This window comes from Microtus oregoni, unplaced genomic scaffold, assembly GCF_018167655.1.
Source record: "Microtus oregoni isolate MIOR12 unplaced genomic scaffold, Mior012 000017F_ref0000208, whole genome shotgun sequence".
Lineage (NCBI taxonomy): Eukaryota > Metazoa > Chordata > Mammalia > Rodentia > Cricetidae > Microtus > Microtus oregoni.
Window position 1 is genome coordinate 7,068,700 of NW_024543076.1, and position 23,759 is coordinate 7,092,458.

At 45.7% G+C, this 23,759-nt stretch overlaps 1 protein-coding gene across 4 annotated transcripts; it reads left to right on the plus strand.

Moving 5' to 3' along the window:
- The first annotated feature begins 5,258 nt into the window (after positions 1-5,258).
- Positions 5,259-23,162, plus strand: Aptx (aprataxin). Of its 4 annotated transcripts, none has more exons than XM_041667541.1 (9): positions 5,259-5,332; positions 6,626-6,706; positions 11,525-11,661; positions 13,715-13,761; positions 13,951-14,250; positions 15,673-15,732; positions 18,104-18,330; positions 20,634-20,737; positions 22,145-23,162. In XM_041667541.1, the coding sequence occupies exons 3-9, from the start codon at positions 11,529-11,531 to the stop codon at positions 22,297-22,299; spliced, it is 1,026 nt and encodes a 341-aa protein (XP_041523475.1). In that variant the 5' UTR covers positions 5,259-5,332; positions 6,626-6,706; positions 11,525-11,528; the 3' UTR covers positions 22,300-23,162. The 4 variants fall into 4 exon arrangements, with proteins under 4 accessions (XP_041523475.1, XP_041523477.1, XP_041523476.1 ...); XM_041667543.1 differs by lacking the exon at positions 5,259-5,332 and adding an exon at positions 5,675-5,800; XM_041667542.1 differs by lacking the exon at positions 5,259-5,332 and adding an exon at positions 5,817-5,958.
- Positions 23,163-23,759: the final 597 nt, after the last annotated feature.

Below are 23,759 nucleotides of genomic sequence, written 5' to 3' on the forward strand. Positions count from 1 at the left end.
GATTTAAATATTTTGTATGATTATTTTGGTTCTGGGTGGCCAGGAACAAACGAGCAGCTTCCCTGCAACTCTGGGCAGTCCTAGATGCTCGTGCTATTGTCATACCCAAGGTTCCACAGTCTTCTAGTGTTTCTTTTGGGTCTTCCTCTTCGCCTTCTCTCATGCACTCCTACAAGCAGTGCTATCCTCAGGTATCTGCCATCATTCATTATCATAACATGGCTGAAGTATCTTAAGCGCCATTGCCATATCCTGTAGTTTACCTCCTTCTGTAGATGGAGATGTTTCTTAGTGTCATTGCACAGCCTATGCCTTCATGTGACGCCTAGAATCCTCCTGAGACACGCCATCTCGAACACATTCAGCCACTGTTCTGAGGAGCGTTTCACTGTCTGAGTTTCAGAGTTGTAAAGAAATTAGCTCAAGACAAGTGCATTATATACTTGTAATTTTGTTGTTGTTGTTGTGTCTCTTGCTGACCAAACCTTTCCTAGTGCCTGGAATACAGCCCTCACTAACCCTATCTGCCTTTGTCTGAAATAGTCCCTTTCTTTGAACTGAGATTTCCTCCCAAATAGACAAAGTCTCTTAGTATACTCAAATACAAAAACGAGGTGCAGTTTTCCAGCCACACACTCTCAGAACTCTCTCTGAGTTCCTTTGAAACATGTCTGTATATCAGTGAACCACAGCCTCTGGCTGCAATGACCTTTCTCTTAGACCAGGAGTCTTGGAAGTCTTCCAGAGTCTCAAAGATGACTTTAACCTCTCACAGAAACAGCCAGTGTGTCAACTGGCTGAATGCAGACAATGCTAGCCCAGAGATCATGTTAATTGTTCTAGCTGTTATCACCAAAATTTGCTGGATTTATTGATTTGTTTTCAAGAGACCAAAAAACTGATTTTTATTTCAGAGTGTTTGACTAAAACACTCAAACAAATCCAGAGTGGAACAGACTAAACCATTGGAACAAGAACCAAGCTGGCGGTCCTCACACTTCCTGGTTTCCACCGTCATCACAAAGCTCTAGTAATGAAAACGGGTGGTTCTGGAGCACGCGCATGGGCACACCACATAAAGGAGACAGGCCAGTAACCCCAGAAATACATTCTTACATACGTGATCAAGTGCATTTTCAACAGGGATGACACACCAACGAGGAAAAAACAGACTTTTGAGCAAACAATGTCGGGAAAACAGATAATGAGGGGAAAAGATGAAGCTGGGCTTCTGCTTTAGACAGTCTAAAAGACAAACACAAATGAACCAAAGACCTAAAACTCTGAAGTCCTTAAGGTCACACAGAGCTTCATGGCACATCTGGCAATGGTTTCTCAGACTTGACACCAAGAGAAGAGGCAGCAAGATTACAGGCCAGGAAGCTGGACACAAAATCGAAAGCTCCGATGCATCCATGGCTGCAGTTCACATACTGAAAAGGTGACCTAAAAAATGGAAAGAAATCAGAGGGTAATATCTAGAGTATGTAAAAAGTCCTACAATTTACTTCGTGTAGTGCTGCGGCTTGAACCTAGGGCCTCTTCTATTCTTGGCAGATGCGCTACCCCTGAGCTCTATCCTCGAGCTCCCAAACTCCTACAGTATGACACAATTGCTAATAACTTGATTTTAAAATGGCCAAAAGATCTAGACATTTCTTCAAAGAAGATTCACAAGTGGAAAATAATTATATAAAAAGATCCACATCGCTAACCATCAGGGAACTGTAAATCAAAACGGCACTGAGACATTACTGATGGAGGAAGGTCATTGGTAATTAACAAACTGCCTTGGCCCATTTTGATAGGCCATCCCTTAGGTGGGTGGAGTAGGCAGAACAGAATGCTGGGAGGAAGAGGAAGTGAGCTCAGAGGTCATGCTCCCCGCAATGAAGCTAGCTGCCAGGTCAGACATGCTGAATCTTTCCTGGTAAGACCGGTGCTACACAGTTTATTAGAGATGGGTTGATCGGGATATCAGAATTAGCCAGTAAGGGCTAGAGCTAATGGGCCAAGCAGTGTTTAAAAGAATACAGTGTCCGTGTAATTATTTCGGGGCATAAACTAGCAGGCAGCCGGGGTTCTGGGGACGCAGCCCCGCTGCTCTTATTACTACAGATTACAACTGTGGGTGACGGTGGCTACTTTCAACAACAACAACAACAACACAACCAGCTACAAATAGTAAGCCTTGGCAAGCATGCAGAGAAATTGTGTCTGGGCACTCCTTTGGGAATGTAAAACCATGCAGCTGCTATGGAAAGCATTATGGAAATTTTGAAATTATTAAAAATAAAATGACCAGGGCTGGGGGGAATGACTCAGTCGTACAATGTCCCAGAGGCACCAGGACCTAAGTTCAGATCTCTAGTACCCAAGTAAAAGAGGCCAGTGCGGTAGCTTGTGCCTGTTATCACAGGGCTGGGGAGGTCCACAAGAGGATCCTATAGCTTATGGGGTAGTTTATCCTAACCGGTGAGCTCCAGGTTCAGCGAGAGACACGATCTTAAAAATTAAGGTAGATTCTGGGTGTTGTCATGCACTTTAATCCCAGCACTCGAAAGGCAGAGGCAGGCAAATCTCTATGAGTTCGAAGCCAGCTTGGTCTACAAGAGAGTTTCTACACAGAGAAACCCTGTCTTGAAAACCCAAACCAAACCAAAAAGGAAGGTGGAGAGTGACTGAAGAAGACATCTGATGCTGACTGCTGGCCTACACTCCCCCCATGCTCACACTAACACACACACATGCTAAGTGACCCAACAATCCCACTTTCCAAAGCAACTGAAGGCAGTTTATGAACATCCATGTTCATAAACACATCATTATTCACAATAGCCAAAAGGCAGGAGCAACCCAAATGTCACCAATAGTCTGATATGTCTGTAATCCCAGCACTTGGAAAATTGAGAGCAAAACTGGATGTGGTCTGCATACCTTTAATCCCAGCACTCAAGAGAAAGAATTTACTTTGTGAGTTTGAGGCCAGCCTGGTCTAGATAAAGTGTTTCAGGACAGCGAGAGCTATATAGTGAGACCCTGTCTCAAAAACAAAACAAGTCAAAAACAAAAAGAAACTGAAGCAGGAGGATCAGGGATTCAAGATCATCTTTTAAGGCCTGCCTGACCCTGTCTTTAAAAAGATGGGAGCCAAAAGTACAAGCAAGAAAGAATATATGGGGGGCTGGAGAGATGGCTCAGTGGTTAAGAGCATTGCCTCGTCTTCCAAAGGTCCTGAGTTCAATTCCCAGCAACCACATGGTGGCTCACAACCATCTGTAATGAGATCTGGTGCCATCTTCTGGCCTGTAGGCATACATGCAGACAGAATATTGTATACATAATAAATAAATAAACAAACCAACAAATATTTAAAAAAAAAAGAAAGAATATATGGGACTAGAGAGATGGCTCAGCAGTTAGGAACATTGGTTATTCCTCCAGAGATCCTGGTTCTAGTCCCAACATCACACGGTAGCTCACAACCTCCTGTAACTCCAGTGCCAGGGATCTGCCGTCTGCTGGCATCCTCAGGCACCAGGCACACACGGTACACAGACAAACATGCATGCAAAATGCCCGCACACATAAAAATAAATTATAAAATACTCAAAATAAATAAATATTCAAAGAAAAACTTTAGTTTTAAACAGAAAGTTTTGACATGTGCCACATTGTAGGTGAAACTTGACACCAAGGTAAATGAAGTCAGTTACAAAAGACAACGCTATATGATTTCAGTCGCATGGTATTTCTAGAACTGTCAAACCCATGGAAGCTAAGAGCTTCAGGGAGACGAAAACTAGTTGCTTTTTGATTCATAGAGAGGTTGAATTTATGGTGCTCAGTCCTCTAACAATGTGAAACTAGCAAGTGTCTTAAGTCCTTGCAGTGCCCTTCACCATGTATTGTTCCAAACAACCTTGTTTTCCTGGTCAGTGCACAGTAGACAATGGCTTAGATCTAATATGCTGGCTATGAAAACCCTGCCCAGTTTTGTACAAATGACCCAGTTCATCCTTTAGCTGTAAGAGGCACAAAGACAGGGTGGGTAGCAGCTTTGGCTAAGAAGCTTAATCCTGAGGGAAACTGTCAGGCCACCAGAGGTGCCTCGGTATCTTAAGCAGTTGGGGGCCACATTCTGAGCCTTGAGACATGTACAGCTTTAGGTGCTTCCTTCCTTCCTGCTCTGACCCTAATACACACCTGTATCTTCTCCACTGACAAAAGCATCTCTCTCTTGTTCCCTGGAACATCCTCCCATCCTGTCTTGTCAGCTCCATCAGATAGTGGAGTCTGACTTTCCACAGAAGAAAACAATAGTAACCCATTTTGATGAAGAAACAAGAGCGCTCTGAGCTGAGCGTGATGGTGAAGGCCCATGGCCCCAGCATTTCAGAGGCAGAGGCAAAAGGATCTTGAGTTTGAGGCCAGCCTAGGGTACAGTGAGACACTGTTTAAACAACCGAGGGGGGGGGGGGGAAGAGAGAGAGAGAGAGAGAGAGAGAGAGAGAGAGAGAGAAACTCCTTAAGGTTCAGTTTCTATTGCGTTTAAGAGTCTACACTTTGGCTTTTCTCACGAGATAGGAATTTTTTCATTTGCCAAGAAGTCTTTGGTGATTTACAATACAAGACTTTCAGGGAACGTCCTGGAATTACTATAAAAAAATCTGTACAAATATGTCATCCCAACCTCCTGCTTTTCTGATTGCCCTCAGTTCATTTACGAAGACATCATTAAAAAAAAAAATCTTAGCAGGGTTCCCTCTGTGTCTCTGTCTTCAGTTTTTTCCTTAAAGGGAGAAAGAAAAGTGTAATTTGAATGTGGGTAAGGTAGTCCAGCCTGCAGCTTAAAAGATGCCTCAAAACCGGGTTTGGTGCTCACACCTGCAATCCCAGCACTGTGGAGGCCAAGGCATGAGGATTTTCGCGAGTTCAAGGCCAATCTGGGCCACCAAATGAGTTTTGCCTCACTACCTCCAACCTCTTTTTTTCCCTTCCCTTTCAAAGATGGCCTTAAAATGCAGCAAGCTTCCTGAGGAGGAAGTGCCAAGAGACGACATGGCTGCGTACATAAGCCACAGAAGATTGCTGCCCGAAATCTCTCCAGAAGGCAGTGACAGTCGGATGCCTCAGAGAGAGACAGTCAGATGTCCTTCCGGGGGACAACTAGTTGGTAGGAACCACTAGGAGTGGTCGTTTCATCCAGTTCTTGAAGAGATAATGGACCATCAGCGGTTGCTAGGCAGCCTTTTATGACGTCATCTTTCAGCACCGGAAGAGGCGAGGCGCAGAGGAGTCGGGAGCGGGTTTGTGGGTGTCTGCAGTCGAGGTAAGCTGGTGGTCGGCCTGCCTCCCCTGCTGGTTGGGTTAGAAGTGGCTGCGGGCGTTCGGCTTGAGCTGCTAACCCGGAGCGGTGACCTCGAGCATCGAGGTGGAGGCGTCCTTCTGGGCAGACCGGGCTCCTCCCTTTCGTCCCGGTCCGGTGGGCGTGTTTCAGGAGAAAGCGTGTTAGTCTCCGCCCCATTGGTCCACTGGCCCTTCCCCCCTCCCTGCCTGACTCCTGAACCTAGTTGGCTGCAAAATCAGCGTGAAAAGATTTATAGATAACAGCGGACGCTGTCATGCCAACGGGGCCGTTGAGCTTGTCGGGAAAGTGTTTTTTTTTTTTTTTGCCAAAAACGCCCTCTTAGAGTAACTTGAGGTGTTTGCTCTAGCCGTGTCCTCAGCAGGCCTTAGGAATGCCGGAAGCAGCGAGGCCTTTCAAACAGTGAGGAGTCTGTGGGTCAACAAAGCAGGGGTATTTCAAATTCCATTCGTTTGGAATTGATGGGGAATTGCTCTGGAGAATTTGACATATATTGGGGACCTCTTAGAGCCCCTCTCTCAACCCCCTCTTAATTTGAGACCAGGTATCATGTAGTCCTCGTGTCTCCTCTTCCTAGTGATGGGATACAGGTATTTGCCACTGAGTCTGGGCAAATTTTCTTTTTCAAAATGGGCCACAGTATGTAGATTAGTCTGGCCTCAAACTTCGTCTATCCTGCTTGGGCCTCCTGAGTACTGAGATTACAGCCCTTTGTCACAGAAATCTTTTTGTGTGTGTATATTTTATGCATGAGTGTTCTGTCAGCATGCATGTTTGTATGCCAGAAGAGGTCCAGAGACCCCATACAGATGGTTGTGAGCTGTCCCGTGGTTGCTGGGAATTGAACTCAGGGACCTCTGGAAAAGCAGTCAGTGCTCTTAACTGCTGAGCCATCTCTCCAGCTCCATCATAGAAATCTTTACAATGATCTTTGTAAGGAAATTTTGTTCAGTTCCTCCTTGGTCATTATTGATTTGTCTGCTCATATATTTGTTCTTTCCCCCACTCTTTGAACCAACATTCATTGTCTACTGAATTAAAAAGATCTATTGAAACTTGCAGATTTTCAGCTTGTCAGCCAGTCACCCGTGGCTTTGCATTATCTGGATCTTGTTGGGGTCCCCAGTCCCTTCTCTGCCTTCAGTTTGAGCTTCTCCATGCACAGGGTGCTTTGCCTTTGTGGGTTTGCCCTTGCTGTTTCCTTTGCCTATAAATGTCTTCCTAATTCCATTTTCTTCTTCTTATTGCTCAATTAAGCTGCCTGCTTCTACCAAATTAACCAAGTGCACAAGACTGCTTCCATCTCCAGGAAACCGCACTTCACATGGTACTCTAAAGGTTTGTGTTTTCATAATACTTTTCTACAAACAGATCATACCACCCGGGTTATAATTATTTCTGGGTCTTCTCTGAGCTCGGAGGCTTTTGAAGGAAGGGCATATGTATTAGCTTTTGATTGCCCCTGCTAGAATATCATGAAACACATAGGCATCAAATAATCTTTTTTTTTTTTTTTGGTTTTTCGAGACAGGGTTTCTCTGTAGCTTTGGAGCTTGTCCTAGAACTAGCTCTTGTAGCCGAGACTGGCCTCGAACTCACAGAGATCTGCCTGCCTCTGCCTCCCGAGTGCTGGGATTAAAAGCATAGGCCACCACCTCCTGGCTGGCATAAAATAATCTTGATTGATTGAGTGAGCCCCAAACAATATCATTGGTGGTTAAGAAGCTATTCTTTGGAAGGAGTTCAAATTCTATCTCTGGCACACAGTGTCTTTGTTACTGGACATGGCACTTGTTTGTCTAAACCTTCATCTTCCGTAGAGTGAAAGCGAGACAGTGTAGATGGGACAGTTAGCACAGGGCCTGCCACATCGTAGCTCCTAAGTTATGCTGAGCACCTGGGATCCTAGGACATAAGACCAGCCGCTCCCAGTAGTGGTCTCCAGCGACCTTTCTTCCATGTTTCTTAAAGGGGAGGCAGTGGGGAGTCTGTCCCCAAGGCTATCAGAACTGTGACAGTAGTTGTACTGTGTGGAGTAAGATGTACAAGAAGGACGATGGCTCCATCGGCCTCAGGGAGGAGATGGGACCTGACATCTGACAAATATTGGGGATTTTAGGAAGGAGAGGAGAAGTCAACCCCAGAAAACCTGTTTTAGAATAACTTACTCAGAAGCTGTGCTGCAGTAGGTTATTTCTGAAGGCCTTTTTTTTGTTGTCATTATTGTGGGTTTTTTTTTTTTTTTTGACACAGTGTTTCTTTGTGTTTCTCTGGCTGTCCTGGAATTTTCTCTGTAGATTAGACTGGCCTCAAACTCACAGAGATCCACCTGCCTCTGCCTCCCTGAATGCTGGAATTAAAGGTGTGTGCCCTCACCACCTGGCCATGTTCCCTGTATTCTAAAGTCATTCACTCCTGTAAGCTGGGCCAGCCTGCTGTTTAAGGTTTGCTGTGCTGCATCCAGCAGTCACTGCCTCAGCTCCCCAAGACGTAGTGTGTCGGGACATGACCATGTAAGAACTTCAGGGATAAAATGTGTACATATTTGTGGCGGAAAGGAGGGCTGTTTCCATTGTCTCGTCATGTTCCTAGCTGTCTGTTGGAGCCTCTCAGAAGCTGTGCTGTCTGTTGGCTTCTTTGGCAGAGGGAGTAGCCAATCACGTGACCTGTTTCTCAATGCCTAGTGAGGACATGCTTCACTTCTATGTCCATTACCTGTCCACCTATCAGTTCGTAGCAGGTACAAACAGATGCCCCATGGAACATAGCATTGTAAACGGGACCTGCCTGTAGTACCGTCAGAGCTCGGCCCAGGTTTAGGATCTTAGATGAACAGCTGACTTTATATACATATTTTTTTTTATTTTTTTAAATATTTATTTATTTATTATATTATGTGTATAGCATTCCTTCCACGTGTGCCTGCAAGCCAGAAGGGGGTGCCAGGTCTCATTATAGATGGCTGTAAGCCACCATGTGGTTGCTGGGAATTGAACTCAGGACCTCTGGAAGAGCAGTCAGTGCTCTTAACCTCTGAGCCATCTCTCCAGCCCCCCTTTATATGCATATTGACTCCTCTCAGAGACCTGTTGAACTGTCTTTTGGACTTTCTGGCCTCTGTTGTAATAGTGGTTTCTGGACCAGTCTCTTAGCCTAGCTTTCTGTACCCTCCTGCCTACACATAGCTGCTGCCAGGTGTTCTTGGACTTCTGCTGTTTCCTCTGCCTCTGGAGTGTGAACATTGGCAGTTGTCTCCAGCTGAGTCTGTTGGAGCTCAGATTCTCATCCTGCTGTTCTTGCATTAATTTTGCCCACTGTTGAGGCGGCATCTCTGGTACAGCCCAGAATGGCCCCCCTTGTGGGAATCTGTGCTGTCACTTGTACTCTTTAACGTGAGACACCTCTCCTGGTTCTTCCTGACGACTCAGTCCCCTTGGCTCCTGGCCTTCTCTGACTGGGTGGTTTCAGAACCGTTCCTCACTGACAGAGGACTTTAAGCCTCCTGGCCTGCCTATGCTCACCTAATCAATTCCTGGGAGCTTGTACCTCTAGCTCATTCTGCCTTGTACTGTCTTGTCTTTGCAGATGGTAACAATATTCTTATTTTTGAGAATATGATTTATTTGTTGTTTCTGAATACAGCACTTGAGTAAAAGGACTGTGAGCCGCTTGGGGAGGAGGCAAGATTTCCCTGAAGTGTTAGAAACTTGAGCATTGAGAAGGTCCTGGAGCAGTGGTTCTCAACCTGTGGGTCATGACCCTTTGGGGGTCGAAGGGCCCTTCCACAGGGGTCACATGTCAGATATTTACATTACAATTCAAAACAGTAGCAAAGTTATAGTTATGAAGTAGCAGCAAAAATAATTGTATGGTTGGGGTCACCATAGCATGAGGAACTATATTAAAGGGTCACAGCATCAGGTTGGGAACCACTGCTCTTCAGGCTGGGGAGACATCTTGAAACCCACTCCTAGCTTTGCCCTGATTCTCTCTTCTGCCTTCCTGGGTCACCTCATCCTTTTTTTTTTTTTTTTTTTTTTTTTTTTTTTGCTTTGACTTCTGTGACATGCTGATGCCTGTCAAATCCATTTGGTTCGTCCATTCTCCTGAGCTTCCTACTTGTGTATCTCAGCTTAACTCTTGGATCTTCCACAAGCTGTCTCAGAGATTGCCTTCCAATGTAAAATTCAGGACTGGGGACTTAGCTGAGTGGTAGACTGCCTGTTTAGCAAGGGCAGGGTCCTGGGTTTGGTCTCCAATACATACCCTTCACCTCTCACAAAAGACAGCCCCACTCCAAACAAGCAAACATACAAAAAAAATCCGAAACAAACAAACAAACAAACAAACAAAAACCAAAACCCAAAACTCACTACCCCCCAACCAAACAATAGCCAAGGGAACCAATATGAAGTTGCTCCTTCTCTATCTCTTTTTCAAGAGAAACAAGATTTATTGTTTTTAATTATGTGAGTATTTGTGGGGCTGGGGGGTGGTACATGTGACCCAGGTGCCCACAGAGGCCGCAGGGGTCAGATCCCCTGGAGCTGGGATTACAGGCAGTTGAAGCTGCTCAATTTAGGCACCAAGAAACAGATTGGTGACTGTCCAAGGGCAGTCTGTGCTGTAGACTTTTGAACCATCTCTCAGGTTTCATCACCTCCATTTCTAAATAGTATCTTCTTCTAAATTCTTTGTTTGTCTAATGCGTCTTCCAAATTAGGACACCCCCCCCCCCCCCCTTTTATTTGAAATAGTCTCATGTAGCCTTAGGTATTCTGGACCTTGTTAAGTACACAAGGTTGCCCTAGACCTCATGGAGGTCTGCCTGCCTTTGCCTCCTTAGTGCTGGGCTGAAGTCATGTGACATGTCTGGCTGGTTCAGAAGGCTTTGGTTTGATATGTCTCCTCACTCCTTTGCCAGTGTCCAAATGGCACCCGAAGATAAGTGCATCTCCTGGATTTGTCTTCTATCTCACTATACAGTTTTGGCTGGCTTGAGATGTGGTATAGGGGGGACAGAGGCCAGCACTATCTGCACTGAGTTCCTTGCTAGCCAGTGCTGAAGGAGAAAGAAAAAGAAGAAAGAAAAGGAGCGGCACTAGGGAGATGGCTTAGCAGTTAGTGCATTTGCTCCTGTATAGTGGCTCGCAGTGGCTTGTAGCTCTAGTTCCAGGGCTTTTCCATGTCGTGTCTGGCTTCTGCAGGCATTGCATACATGTGGTTCACATACTGACAGGCACACACATACATGACCACATTCTCTCTAGTGAGGGCTAGGAATGTAGTTCAGTGGGACAATACTTCCTACATGTGCAAAACCCTGGCTTCAGCATCCCTCCCCTCCAAACGAGAGAGAGAGAGAGAGAGAGAGAGAGAGAGAGAAACTTAATATATAAGACACCATATAAAGACACCAGAGATCTGAAGAACTTTTCTTTAAGATTTATGTGTGTGAGTGTTTTACTTGTATAACTCTAAGTGAGCCATATGTGTAGTTCCCATGGAGGTCGGAAGAGGGCATTAGATTCCCTAGATTTGGAGTTATAGATGGTCATGACCACAATGTGGGTGCTGGGAATCAGACCAGACATGAGTCCCCTGGAAGAGCTGCAAGTGCTCTTACTGCTCAGCCATCCCTCCTGGTCCACATCTTCCATGTTTAGTTGGTTCTCTAATAGGCATACTCCTCCCCAACCCCACACCCTGCATACACACCCCTTCTTCTTAGTGCTCTCATGGGTCAGTCCTGTCACCAGGCTATGTCATGTTTGGTTCCATTCTCACAGTGCTTGTATTGTTTCACAGTAACCAGCGTATGAATTGTCTGCTTATAAGCCCTGCTCAAAGCTCCGCGGGTTACTCAGTTCTCAGGGACCCTCTGCATGTAACCTAATGCCTAGCACAGGGCATCAACAAATGTGTAGCACACATTTGAATGCGTAGCGTGATTAGTACAGGTAAATATTTACCTGTATTATCTCATTAATGTTCAGCAGCCTCCGAGTCCTGTCATTATCATAGCTTTATAGGTGAGGAAGTGGGGACCAGGAAGGGGAAGTCACCTGCTTCTGGGAGCATCCTCACAGTCATGTATGTGGTGAGGAGGGCATGGCCTGGGTGACTTGTTCTCCCATGATCCTCTTTTGTTTTCAGAGCCATGATGCGGGTGTGCTGGTTGGTGAGACAGGACAGCCGGCATCAGCGAATCAGACTTCCCCATTTGGAAGCAGTTGTGATTGGTCGAAGCCCAGAGACCAAGATCACAGATAAGAAATGTTCCCGACAGCAAGGTAACTAACTGGTCTTGGAATGTGGAGATGACTGTTTAGTTATGGGGGATAATGATAACCAGCGATACACATTTCCTGCTGTTCTTGCTGGAAAACCTATTTCTTTTTTCCTTTTTTTTTTTTTTTTGAGACAGGGTTTCTCTGTAGCTTTGGAGCTTGTCCTGGAATTTGCTGTGTAGACCAGGCTGGTCTTGAACTCACAGAGATCTGCTTGCCTCTGCCTCCCAAGTGCTAGGATTAAAGGCGGGTACTACCACCGCCTGGCCCTTGCTGGAAAACCTATTATATTCCCAACACAAGGCTCATAAATTGTGTTCTTTTAGCTAACACTAGGGCTGGTTCAACCCGGATTTTGCCTTCACGATGCAGTAACACTTAAGGCAGGTTCAGGTAAGGGATGGGAACAGGTGGCTGCCATCCCTCTACCTTGAAGTGGCAGGTTGAGTCTTGGACGCTGCTTTGCCCAGGGGTTATGCATTGAGCAGCAAGACAGATTCTGGGCTCTCCAAGCTGGATGGGGCTGGTGCCAGCCTTTACATAGTCCCTTCCCCAGGGGCTGGATCTGTATAACTGTGCCATACAGCTTGTCTGTCATATGTTTTAAGGGGAAAGCTGTGTACGCACGCACGCACGCACGCACGCACGCACACACTTGCCTGCAAACCGTGGGCATGCTCACCCTTGCCTGAAGTGTGTCCCCATAACCCTAAGGTTCTGGACTTGGAGTCTGCAGCAGTGAGTGGACTTTGCTGTATGAGTTCGTCCAAGTGTGCTGGAGTGTGGAGCTGAGTAGGTCCAGGATACCAACTGCTGCTACTTCTGTCTGTTCCCCCTCCCAGCAGCAAGTGTAGGGGGGTGGGGCTCACCAGCTCTCTGCCCGTCCCCACTACTGAGCAGCTGTGGGGCCTCTTCTGTTCCCTGTCTCCACCCCACATGCTCTTTCGACTTATCTGAACATGAGTGCTTGAAGTTCTCTTCTCTCACATACTGTCCAGCCCTGCAGTGCTCTTTCTAGAACATTCTTTCCATTCCTTCAGGCCAGCTTGAGCTTCTGTTTTCCAAGAACAGACATATCTTTTACCTCTTTCTCTGTTGAAGTCACTTGGCAGTAATGTTCCCTACCCCTGAGGCCCGCCCCGACTCTTGATAGATTTTTCCTCCTAGCAGTAGAAGTCTCACCTAACCATGAACTAGGAGTTTTCCTCTGTTGGCAGAGTCTGTGGTCCTGAGCTGCATAGGGTTCTGTCAGAGCTGCAGGGATTCATGAAAGCTGATTCCAAGTTTTTTATATTTTTGTGAGACAGGGTCTCACTATGTAGTCCTGGTTGTCCTGGAACTCACTGTGTGGACCAGATTGGCCTTGAACTCAGAGATCCATAAGTGCTGGGATTTAAAGGTGTGTCCCACCCCAACCAACCTAAAAAGGGAAAGATATTAAGCATTTGTTTGCTTTTAAGATTTATTATTATTATTTTTTAAAATTATATGTGTGTCGCTGTGTGGGTGTTTTTAAGTACAGTTCCTTGTGGAGGCCAGAGGCATCAGATTCCCCTAGAACTGGGGTCAAAGGTAGTAATGAAGTGTCTAGTGTGGGTGGTGGGAACCAAACTCAGGTCTCTGGAAATACAACAGCAAAAATACTCTTAGCCAGTGAGCCATTTCTCCACCCCCCCCCCCCAAGGTTTTTAGCAGTAGCTAAGGGAGTACATGCACTGATAGAAATTATTTTTGTGGGTGAGAAGTGGGGTTTAAGATATTTTTTACATATTCCAGACTAACCACACACACTGGCTATGCAGCCAAGGCTGGTCTTGAACTCCTGATCTTGACTCTACTTCTCAAGTCTGGGGTTACAGGCATGTGCCACCATGCCCAGCTCACTGAAGGACATTTTATGGAAGCGTTTGAAGCTGTTAGAAATTGTAGGCCCAGGCACATGCAGATCAGGCTCATCTTTGGACTGCCTGCATCTTTGGGCTTTTAGTTCTTTCAGGGAAAACAGAGTACCTGGTTTTGGTTGCATCTGTGCTTAATGTTTTCTTATGTCTTTCAGTCCAGTTGAAAGCAGAATGTAACAAGGGATATGTCAGAGTAAAGCAGGTATGTGTGTCTGTGGCTTGGATGCCCATTTATTACTTGATGGTCTTCTTATGCTGTTGCTTTAGACTGTGTCAGCTAGTGATGGAGGGAACTGCAGGCAGCTGACAGGACAGGAAGTGTTAATCCAGCAGCCTCTTTAGCACGGATGGCATTGTCGCTCTTATTCTTACATGATGGTTGTGTCCACAGGTGGGGGTCAATCCCAGCAGCATTGACTCCGTCATCATTGGGAAGGACCAAGAGATGAAGCTGCAGCCTGGCCAGGTTCTCCACATGGTGAATGAGCTTTATCCATATATTGTAGAGTTTGAGGAAGTAGCAAAGAGTCCTGACCTAGAAACACAAAAGAAGAGAAAAAGGTCAGACTGTGATGGTGAAGAGATGGATGCTGCTCAGGAAAGTGAGTCCTGGACAGGGCAAGCACCCGAGAGCAGCCCCAGCCAGTGCGCTGTGCCTTCTAAGAAGAGCAAGGATGGAGCCACCAGAGAGGTGAGAATGGTGTGATTGATAGGTGATGTGGAGATGAATGAATATAATGACTGCTTAATTGTTTTGTACACTATAAAGCTCGGACACGGGTGAGGTGGTATTAGTCATAATGAGGGTTGTTAACCGTGATGAAAGAGTCACTTGTTTGTGGCCTGAAAATCACTTGGTGAATGTCCCTTTATATGCTTTCCTATTAAATTCCTGGGGCAAACCACTTGAAGGAAGACGGTGCAGTCAGCAATGGCATTGTGTCGCATTCTGCGTGGCCTTGGGATTGACCTAACTTGGTGCAACAAGAATGAAGAAAGGACAGACACACGTACAGAAAAGCTGGGATTGGGTGGGCTGTTCTTTCTAGTGGAGACATACCATCAGCAGCAGCCCAGAAACTCAGCGTGATTACTCTGTACATCTGCATTGAGGAGCTGGGGTTATCGTACATAGCTGAACAAGGAGGCAGGGTTAGGAGGCCTCAGAAGGGCGTAGTCTCGAGCTGTAACCATCTGGGAGGAGGAAGCTGTGCTTGATAGTGTCTGCATGCCCTGTCAGCCGTTCGTGAACACTGGTGCTTACACCTTGGGAAGGCTTTGCCATTTCCTTGGGTCTAGGCGCTGAGGTCCTTGTCATCGCTGGTCATGTCAACAACACACATTCATCAGGACTTGGTGCACTTGTTACACATTCATTCAGGGTTTCCTTCACTTCCCATAATAGTGTGGTTAATGCTGAACACTAAAATGGGTCATTTGCTTGTGGACCTGTTGGCTAACACTGCAGCACTTCATAGACAGGCAGTTCGCGTGTTGATGTCAGAACGGAAGCTTGGCTGGGCTGCAGCTGCAGTGTGTGAGGGCAGTTTTGGCTGTGTGGAGCTTTTCCTGGGGAGGTGTGAACAAACGCCTGTTCACCCCGATAGGGCACTAATGACAGACCACGCACGTCTAACTTGCTGAACTAGTGAGTTTTAATTGTGGTACTTATAAGAGCATGGGCAGCTTATGGTGGCCACCCCATCAAGGAGCAGTCTCTCTCTCCAGCAGTGTGAGCTGCCTGTGTATCCTCTGGGAGGGGAGGAGCCTTAGGAGCCCTCTCAGGAGTCCTCCCTACCCCCCAACAAGGGAATGTTATTTGGCCCAGTCTTGTGAAAGTCTTGTTTAGGTAATCGCAGCTGCTCTTATTCAGGACAGCAATCTTTGCACAGAGGACAGAGTTCCTCATAGGCCTCCGTCTACTTCCCGTTCTTAAAATAGGAAGACAACAGGGAGGCTTGTGGTCCTAAAGGGCAATAGACTGAGGTAAAGGAAGTTTAATTCTCAAAAACTAACATTCCTTCTGTGTTTTCTTTGGACTCACTCTGCTCTCATGCAGCAGTATCTACATTTAATCACTGGCATTTATATTTGCATTGTCTGTCTTATTTAGGAATCAGTGGGCCACTGGAGTCAAGGCTTGAAGATTTCTATGAAGGATCCTAAAATGCAGGTCAGAATAAAATTGTATAATTTAAGTGTCTGTGGATGTTGTACATGACCATTCTACAGAATTTTTTGTAAATAAATGAAGCCAAAGGATTCTGGATTCTGATCACTGAACTTTTCTATGAGAACAAGGCTTCCACATCGGTCCTAGAGTAGTCACTAGACCCGTGTCCTTTTGTTTGCAGTATGTCCTTCATATAACTTCATACTACCCTTTCTTGAGCTCCTCTCCATACTCACACTTACAGCTGTTTCTGCATACTCATGCATACACTATAGGCTAGGAGCCACACACGAGAACGTGGGTTTTTTTCTTCCTGATTTTGGGTTACCTTGCTTAATATACTTTCTAAGTCCATCCATTTTCCTGTATATTTTGTGATTTCATTTTTCGTTTTCTTTTTGAAAAAATTTTATTGTTTTAATATGTAGGGCGTTTTGCCTGCATGTATATCTATGTACCTTGTATGTGCCTGGTGCATGAGGAGGCCAGAAGAAGGTGGATCCCCTGGTATTGGAGTTACAGATGATTGTGAACCATCATATAGATGCTGGGAATCAAACCTGAATCCTCTGGAAGAGCAGCCAGTGCTCTTTTTTTATTTTAAATTTTTTTTATTGATATTTATTGAGCTCTACGTTTTTCTCTGCTCCCCTTCCTGCCTATCCCCTCCCCCTTCAATCCTCTCCCAAGGTCCCCATGCTCCCAATTTACTCAGGAGATCTTGCCTTTTTCTACTTTCTACTTCCCATGTAGATTAGATCTATGTAAGTCTCTCTTAGTGTCCACATTGTTGTCTAAGTTCTCTGGGATTGTGGTTTGTGGGCTGGCTTTCTTTGCTTTATGTTTAAAAACCACCTATGAGTGAGTACATGTGATAATTGTCTTTCTGGGTCTGGATTAACTCACTCAAAATAATGTTTTCTAGCTCCATCCATTTGCAAAATTCAAGCTGTTATTATTTTTTTCTGCTGTGTAGTACTCCATTGTATAAATGTACCACATTTTCCTTATCTATTCTTTGGTCTAGGGGCATTTAGGTTGTTTCCAGGTTCTGGCTATGAAAAACAAAGCCGCCAGTGCTCTTAACCACTGAGTCATCTCTCTAGCCTGCCCGCCTGCCTGCCTGCATTCCTTTCTTCCTTCCTTCCTTCCTTCCTTCCTCCCTTTCTCCCTCCCTTCCTTCCTCCCTCCCTCCCCCTCCCCTCCCTCCCCTCCCCTCCCTCCTTCCTTCTCCCTCCTTTTATTGACATAGGGTCTCTTATATAGCCCTGGGTGTCCTGAAACTCAGAGACTTGTCTGCCTCTGCCTCTTGAGTGCTGGTATGCCTCCATACCCAGCCTCTGATTTCCTAATAAGTCTCCATTCTGTATATATAGCATATGCTCATTATCCACTCATCTCTTGATGGACATAGGAACCATGAAAGAGCACATGAACTGTTTTTCTAGTTTGAACTCTGCCATAGTTTTTTCTCCCCCCCCCCTTTTTTTGTGGTAGATGAGTGCATAAAATTGTAAGTGATAATGAAGTTGTTAAGCCCTAAGTGAAGCTCCGCAGCTTTAGAGTGGCCGTTCTAACTGTAGAAAAGCTCACCAAGATGTATTTGGTGATAGGCAAGTGTTTGAGTGGCTGTCTTAATCTAGCTGCGAGATGGTTTTTATGTGAGTTTGTAAAAATAAAGTGGTTTTATAAAAGTTTTAAAAGTGGTACCTGGAGGTCCTTGGAGAGAAGCTCACTTCTTCAGATATGTCTGCTATTCAGCAGCCTGGCTTAGTTGGGGAGGGCGCTTGCTGCCAAGGCGGATTCCTAAAGTGAGTTCTGTTCTTGGAACTGACATGGTAGAAGGAGAGAACCAATTCCTTAAATTGTCCTCTATGATTTTTCCAACTAAGTAATAAATGTTCAAAAAAATGGTACTGACCCAAGCATGGTCCCTTTTAAGGGACCATCAGATAAGGTGTGGTGACTGTAGTAACAGCCGTCTTCGTGTCAGAAGCCAGCTGTCATCCTTGGAGGAGCCTTCGAGGCTCGCTTCTGTTAAGGCTCCTTGAAATCTATACACATGTATTCAGGTCTGTGTTAGAGAGGCTGCGGTTGAACTCTCCTTGTGATTTAACATGGAGGCCTTGAGAACTCTATTGTACTGTGTATCTTCTCTGTATCCTACCTAGTGTGGTGTTTGAAAACAGGCTCTGGAGTCTGTGTGATTTGGGTTGGAACCCTAGATTCTGCACAGTGTAGTTATGTGACGCTATCAGTGTCTGCTCTCGCTTCCTAAAACTCTTTACACAAGGTTTTGTCAGTAGGTGGACTGTGCATGCACAGAGGTCCTCAGCTGACATCTCTTCCCTTCCTGTGTGCCTTCTGCTAGGTCTACAAAGATGATCTGGTGGTGGTGATTAAGGACAAATATCCCAAGGCCCGTCACCATTGGCTGGTCTTACCGTGGGCCTCCATTTCCAGTCTGAAGGCTGTGACCAGTGAACACCTTGAACTTCTCAAACACATGCACACCGTGGGGGAAAAGGTGATTGCAGATTTTGCTGGATCCAGCAAACTGAGCTTCCGATTGGGTTACCACGCCATTCCCAGCATGAGGTAAGCCTTGGGTGATGTGGTGCTCTCTGGTTTGGTTCTGGTGATTAGTATGGACTTGAGAGTCCGGTAATTTCAAGACCCAAATTGGAATGTTTTCAAGTAGATGGGCGAATCTTGCACCTGCCTGACTTGCCTGTGAGCAGCCCAAGTTCCTGCTTCTGCTTGTAATTTAGTCCTTTGAAGTTTTTATTTCTCTCAAAATGTAAGCCTCTTAACATGCAGACTGGATGAAGTAGCTTCACTACTTGTAGATGGGCACTTATTGTCAGTGGCTTGCTAGAATTCTTGGAGTTATCTCTAACTCCTAAATGACTAAGGACCATGGCTCTAAAGGAAACAGAACATCACAGACATCTGTAAATACAAGCTTAGGGTGTGCACAGTTTCAAATAAAGTGAGGGAAAGTGGAGTCTGCTCTTTGTTGCAGAAGGATATGGGGTAGAATTATTGTTTTTCCACACAGAGTGCATGTAGGACTATTCCGTTAGCTTATTTGGTTCAAGCAACAAGATAATGCATGGGCTGCACCTCTGGGGTATACCTTCAGTCCCAGCTTTTAAAAAACTACACTAAAATAAACTGGGAAGGCAGAGGCAGGAGGATCTCTGTGAGTTTGAGGCCAGCCTGGTCTAGAGAGTGAGTTTCAGGACAGGACTGTTACACAGAGAAATCTGTCTCGGGGAAAACAAAACAAAACAAAACAAAACACACCTGGCATCTAGACCTCTCTGGAGATGATGAGCCTATGGTGCCTTGCAGGAACAGAAAGCAAAGTCAACCTTAAAAACTGTGAGGGGTATGGAATGACAAAGAAGCCAACCTAAAGGAGCTTTCAATGACCCAAGATGGAATAATTTATGCCTCAAAAAAAAAAAAAAATAAGTAGGGCTGGAAAGATGGCTCTGTGGTTGAGAGTACTGACTGCTCTTCCAGAGGATCCAGGTTCAATTCCCAGCACCCACATGGCAGCTCACAACTGTCTGAAGATCCAGTTGCAGGGGATCTGACACCTTCACACCAATGCACATAAAATAAAGTTAATAAAACCATAAAAAATATTTAAAAAAAACAAGTAAATAAACATAGGTTTAAAAACTGAAGCAGTGGAGCCAGGCGGTGGTGGCACACGCCTTTAATCCCAGTACTCGGGAGGCAGAGGCAGGCGGATCTCTGGGAGTTTGAGGCCAGCCTGGTCTACAAGAGCTAGTTCCAGGACAGTAACCAAAGCTACAGAGAAACTCTGTCTCAAAAAACAAAAACAAAACAAAAAAAACTGAAGCAGTGGATTAGAATTTACAGATATCTATGAGCCTACACCTGAAACAAGGGGGAAGAAGACACAGTTCCCACACAGAGCAGTCCACTTCATACAGTAGGTGGGAGGAGCATCAAACCAGCCCTGGGAAAGGAGCTGAGTAATCGCATTGCAGGCAAGTGCCCCCAATAGAGCTCAGTGCGGTTCATCAAATTAGTGATCCCAGCACTAGGGAAACTGAGGCAGGATGACAACTCTGAGTTCAGGGTCAGCCTGAGCAAAATAGCAAGTTCCAGGTCGACCTGGATACACAGTGAGGCCTGTCTCAAACAAATCAATGAAAAATAAAAATAAAATCTACCAATACATAATAAAATGGTGAGTCTAAATTTGAGCAGCAGGATAGTAATACTCTTAAAAATATTACCCCCAAGATAGTCATCAGTTAAAAAGGAAAAACTAAGTCTGAGTGAAGAAACTTGGCAGGCAACACCTCAACAAAATGACCAAGATTAACGCCACACGTCACAGGTCTCCTCAACACCATGCACCTCTGACATGACGAGGACGCCACAGGAATCACGACACAGCCAAACTGAAAGAGAGCTCCTTGCCAGGCATGGGCCAGCACCCAGGAGGCAGAAGCAAAAGGGTCAGGAATTGAAGACTAGCCTGGCCATGTGGTGAGTTCAGGGCCAGCCCAAACCTCCGAGAAACCCAGCCTCAAAAAGACAAAAAGGAAAGACACATGGCCTACAAACAGCCAGAACCCATCAAAGGTATCGAGACCAAGCTCAGACTGGAGCTAAGACAGACAAGGAGTGTTCCATGACCCTGAAGCAGGAAAAGAGTACGTCAGCAGACAGACAAGCACTTTGGGCCGTGTGTTATCTCCCAAGCACATTAACTGTTCCCAAGTAAATGAAAGGCTGTGTCGCATGTAATGACACAGCATCAGAACTTTATGTACCTGCACTTACTGTGGTGTCATTTTGATTAAACCGCAGTTTTTAATACCCAGTTCTTTTGTTTTTCAACTTCTAACTAGCCATGTACACCTTCATGTGATCAGCCAGGATTTCGATTCTCCTTGCCTTAAAAACAAAAAACATTGGAATTCCTTCAATACAGAATATTTTCTGGAATCACAAGGTAAATAGTATTCTTTTTTTTTTTAAAAAAAAAAAATTCATTTCATTTTCTTAGATGTTTTACTACCTGACTCAGTGTTTCTCTAAGTCACAACCTGACCTCAGGTGACCCACATACATTTAGTGATCTCTATAAAATAGGCACTCCTAAAATGAACACGGATGCTTCATTGTAACAGAATTGCTGCTTGGCTGTGAGCATCCTGGAGGGATGCAGTTAGCTGTGTGTTGGGGTCCAAAGTGTTTCCTTTTGACAGTAGAGGGGTTAATGGCTGCCTGGTGTGCCAGGTGTCCGGAGCTAGCGAGCTGGGCTAGCCTCTTGGCTGGGAAGATGTGTGCCAGCCTGGCCTTGCTGTTTGCCACAGTGACAGCATCTGGAGCTAGTGAGCTGGCTTAGCCTCTTGGCTGGGAAGCTGTGTGCAGCCAGGCCTTGCTGTTTGCCACAGTGACAGCATCTGGAACTAGTGAGCTGGCTTAGCCTCTTGGCTGGGAAGCTGTGTGCAGCCAGGCCTTGCTGTTTGCCGCAGGACAGCATCTGGAGCTAGTGAGCTGGCTTAGCCTCTTGGCTGGGAAGCTGTGTGCAGCCAGGCCTTGCTGTTTGCCGCAGGACAGCATACCCGACAACACCTAAGAAGTTAGAGCTGTGTTTAGAGTCGTAGTCTCAGAGGACTCGTGCCTGACTCTGCTGCTGGGCTATGGTGAGGCAGAACACTGGCAGGGAGGGCAATGATGAGCAACACTGCTCACTTATTGGTAGCCAGGGACTGAGAGAAAGAGGAGAGAGGGGCTTAGGAAAGGGACTTGGGACACAACACAGCCTCAAGGGGTGTCCCCAGTGACCTGTTTTCTCCAGCTAGGTCCTGCCTCCTAAAGTTTCTACCATCTCACCAAATAGCATCAACAGCTGGGGTCCACACTTAACAATGCATGAGGCTTTGGTGGGGGGACACTTTGTACTTCATGTCTAAATGCTCACAGAGTTCTTGGTTCAAGAACTCTCTTTCTCTTCTCTCTTCTGTCAGGAGTTGAGCAAGAGTTGGGGCTCTCTCCTGTTAGCAGTGTTTCATGGGTACTATGTATATTTGAGATGTAAGCATTTCCTAGAATATTTTCTGTGTAACCAGTACTGCTGCATTGTTAATGGGGCGACTACCATTTAGCAAAGAGCCACCTGGAGAAAGCCATGGTGGTAATGGGTGGTGCGTGGACTGTGTCCTGAGGGAGTGTGTCATCTCAAAGGTAGGTTGCTCAGACCTAGAATCTGGTCAAGTGCATTTTCCCAGTGTGAAGTCTAACTTGAAGCGTGTGAGCTTTAGGATAGCAGATCTGTTGACTGATATGTTTTTGGCGTTTTTTCTTACTGGCTGTCCAGAGTAGCTGGGATCTGAACCTTATTTTTTGCTTGTAGCTGTGATCAAGATGGTTCAAGAAGTTGGCAGAGTGACTGTTCAAGATGGGACTTCTGAGCTCTTGAAGCTGCCTCTTCGCTGCCACAAGTGCCAGCAGCTGCTGCCTTCCATCCCTCAGCTGAAGGAACACCTCAGGAAACACTGGGGCGGGTGACGCTCTCCCTGGCACCTGAGTGCCGTCCGTACCTGTGCCCCGTGCAGCCCTGAACTAAAGCACGCAGCTTTCTAAAACAAAGCTTATTTATTCTTGAGCAGCCCCACGTCGGGGGGCTGGTTAGTTCAGGAATTGGAAATTTGGGTTTGTATGGTGTACTCTCTGGTGATGGAAGCTGGCACATGCCTGATCATCCTTTCCTCCACCATGCCAGGCCTGACTAATGGGGTGGTGACAAAGCCAGCCCAAGACTCAAATGCAGGCTAGAGAAGCACAGTCTGGTCATATACTTTGTTCCTGCTCCGGACTGTGCAGTATCTTCATCAGGGTAGCTGAGGTTCTGAGGACTTCTAGCTCTCGGACTTTAATCTGCTCTACGATAGTCTTCTTCCCTCCACGAGGAGGCTTTCAGCAGGCTGAGTGTCTCGGTGAAAGTGTGTGATAGTCCTCTGCACAGAGATGCCAGGGCAGAGGGAGTGGTCATATTTGGTGTTAACAGTCCAGTCTGTGCTGAGGGCATCTGGGCAGTGTGTACTGTCAGCTTCAGGCAAAGGTCTTACCGTGACCTCAGTCATGGCTCTTGAGAATTACAGAACATAAAGCAAACCAGATACAGTTTCCCCAATGTGCCTTGGAAAAACAGATGTTGCAAAGGACAGTTCATTTATTTCTAATTTAGCATATCAATATTAAAATAAATATTTGATTAGAAACTGCAAGGCGTGCTTGTATCAGACAGTGTAAGAATTCAGTTGTAATGAAGAACAATGGAAGAATGAGGTGACCATGCCCACATTCTTCATTCTGCCCTAAATAGATTTTTTTAGGGCTGGAGAGGTGACTTAGTGGTTAAGAGCATGTGCTGCTCTTCTAGAGAATCCGAGTTTTGTTCCCATCACCCACATCAGGCCGCGCACAACCATCTAGAGGTCCAGGGGATCCTACGCCCTCTTCTGACCCCCATGGGCACTGCACCCCAGTGCAGAAACCCATTTATACACATGCACATTCATACATAATTAATACTTTAAACATTAGATCTTTGGAGGAAAAAAATGTAAATAATGACTTGGAGGAACCAGAAAAAGGACACAAAGTATTGAGGTGTATTTATCTCTTAGCCTTTATCTCCCAAATGGTCTGTTATCACTGGGGGGAAAAGACTTTCTGGACTCTGGATGTAGCCCTAGCTATCCTAAAACTCACTACATAGACTAGGCTGGCCTTGAACTCAGAGAGCTGCCAATCTGTACCTTCAGGATACTGAGATTAAAGTATACCACCAGCACCAAAACAAAACCAAAAAGCCAAACCAAAAAATCCCCAAATATACAAGGATTAGATAGCCATGCCAGCAGTTAATTAATTCTGATAGTGAGATATTGTCACACACTGTTTCCTTTGCAGAAATACTCATATCTGTCACCTGCTTTCCTTTTGAATGTTAGTAATGGATTAGT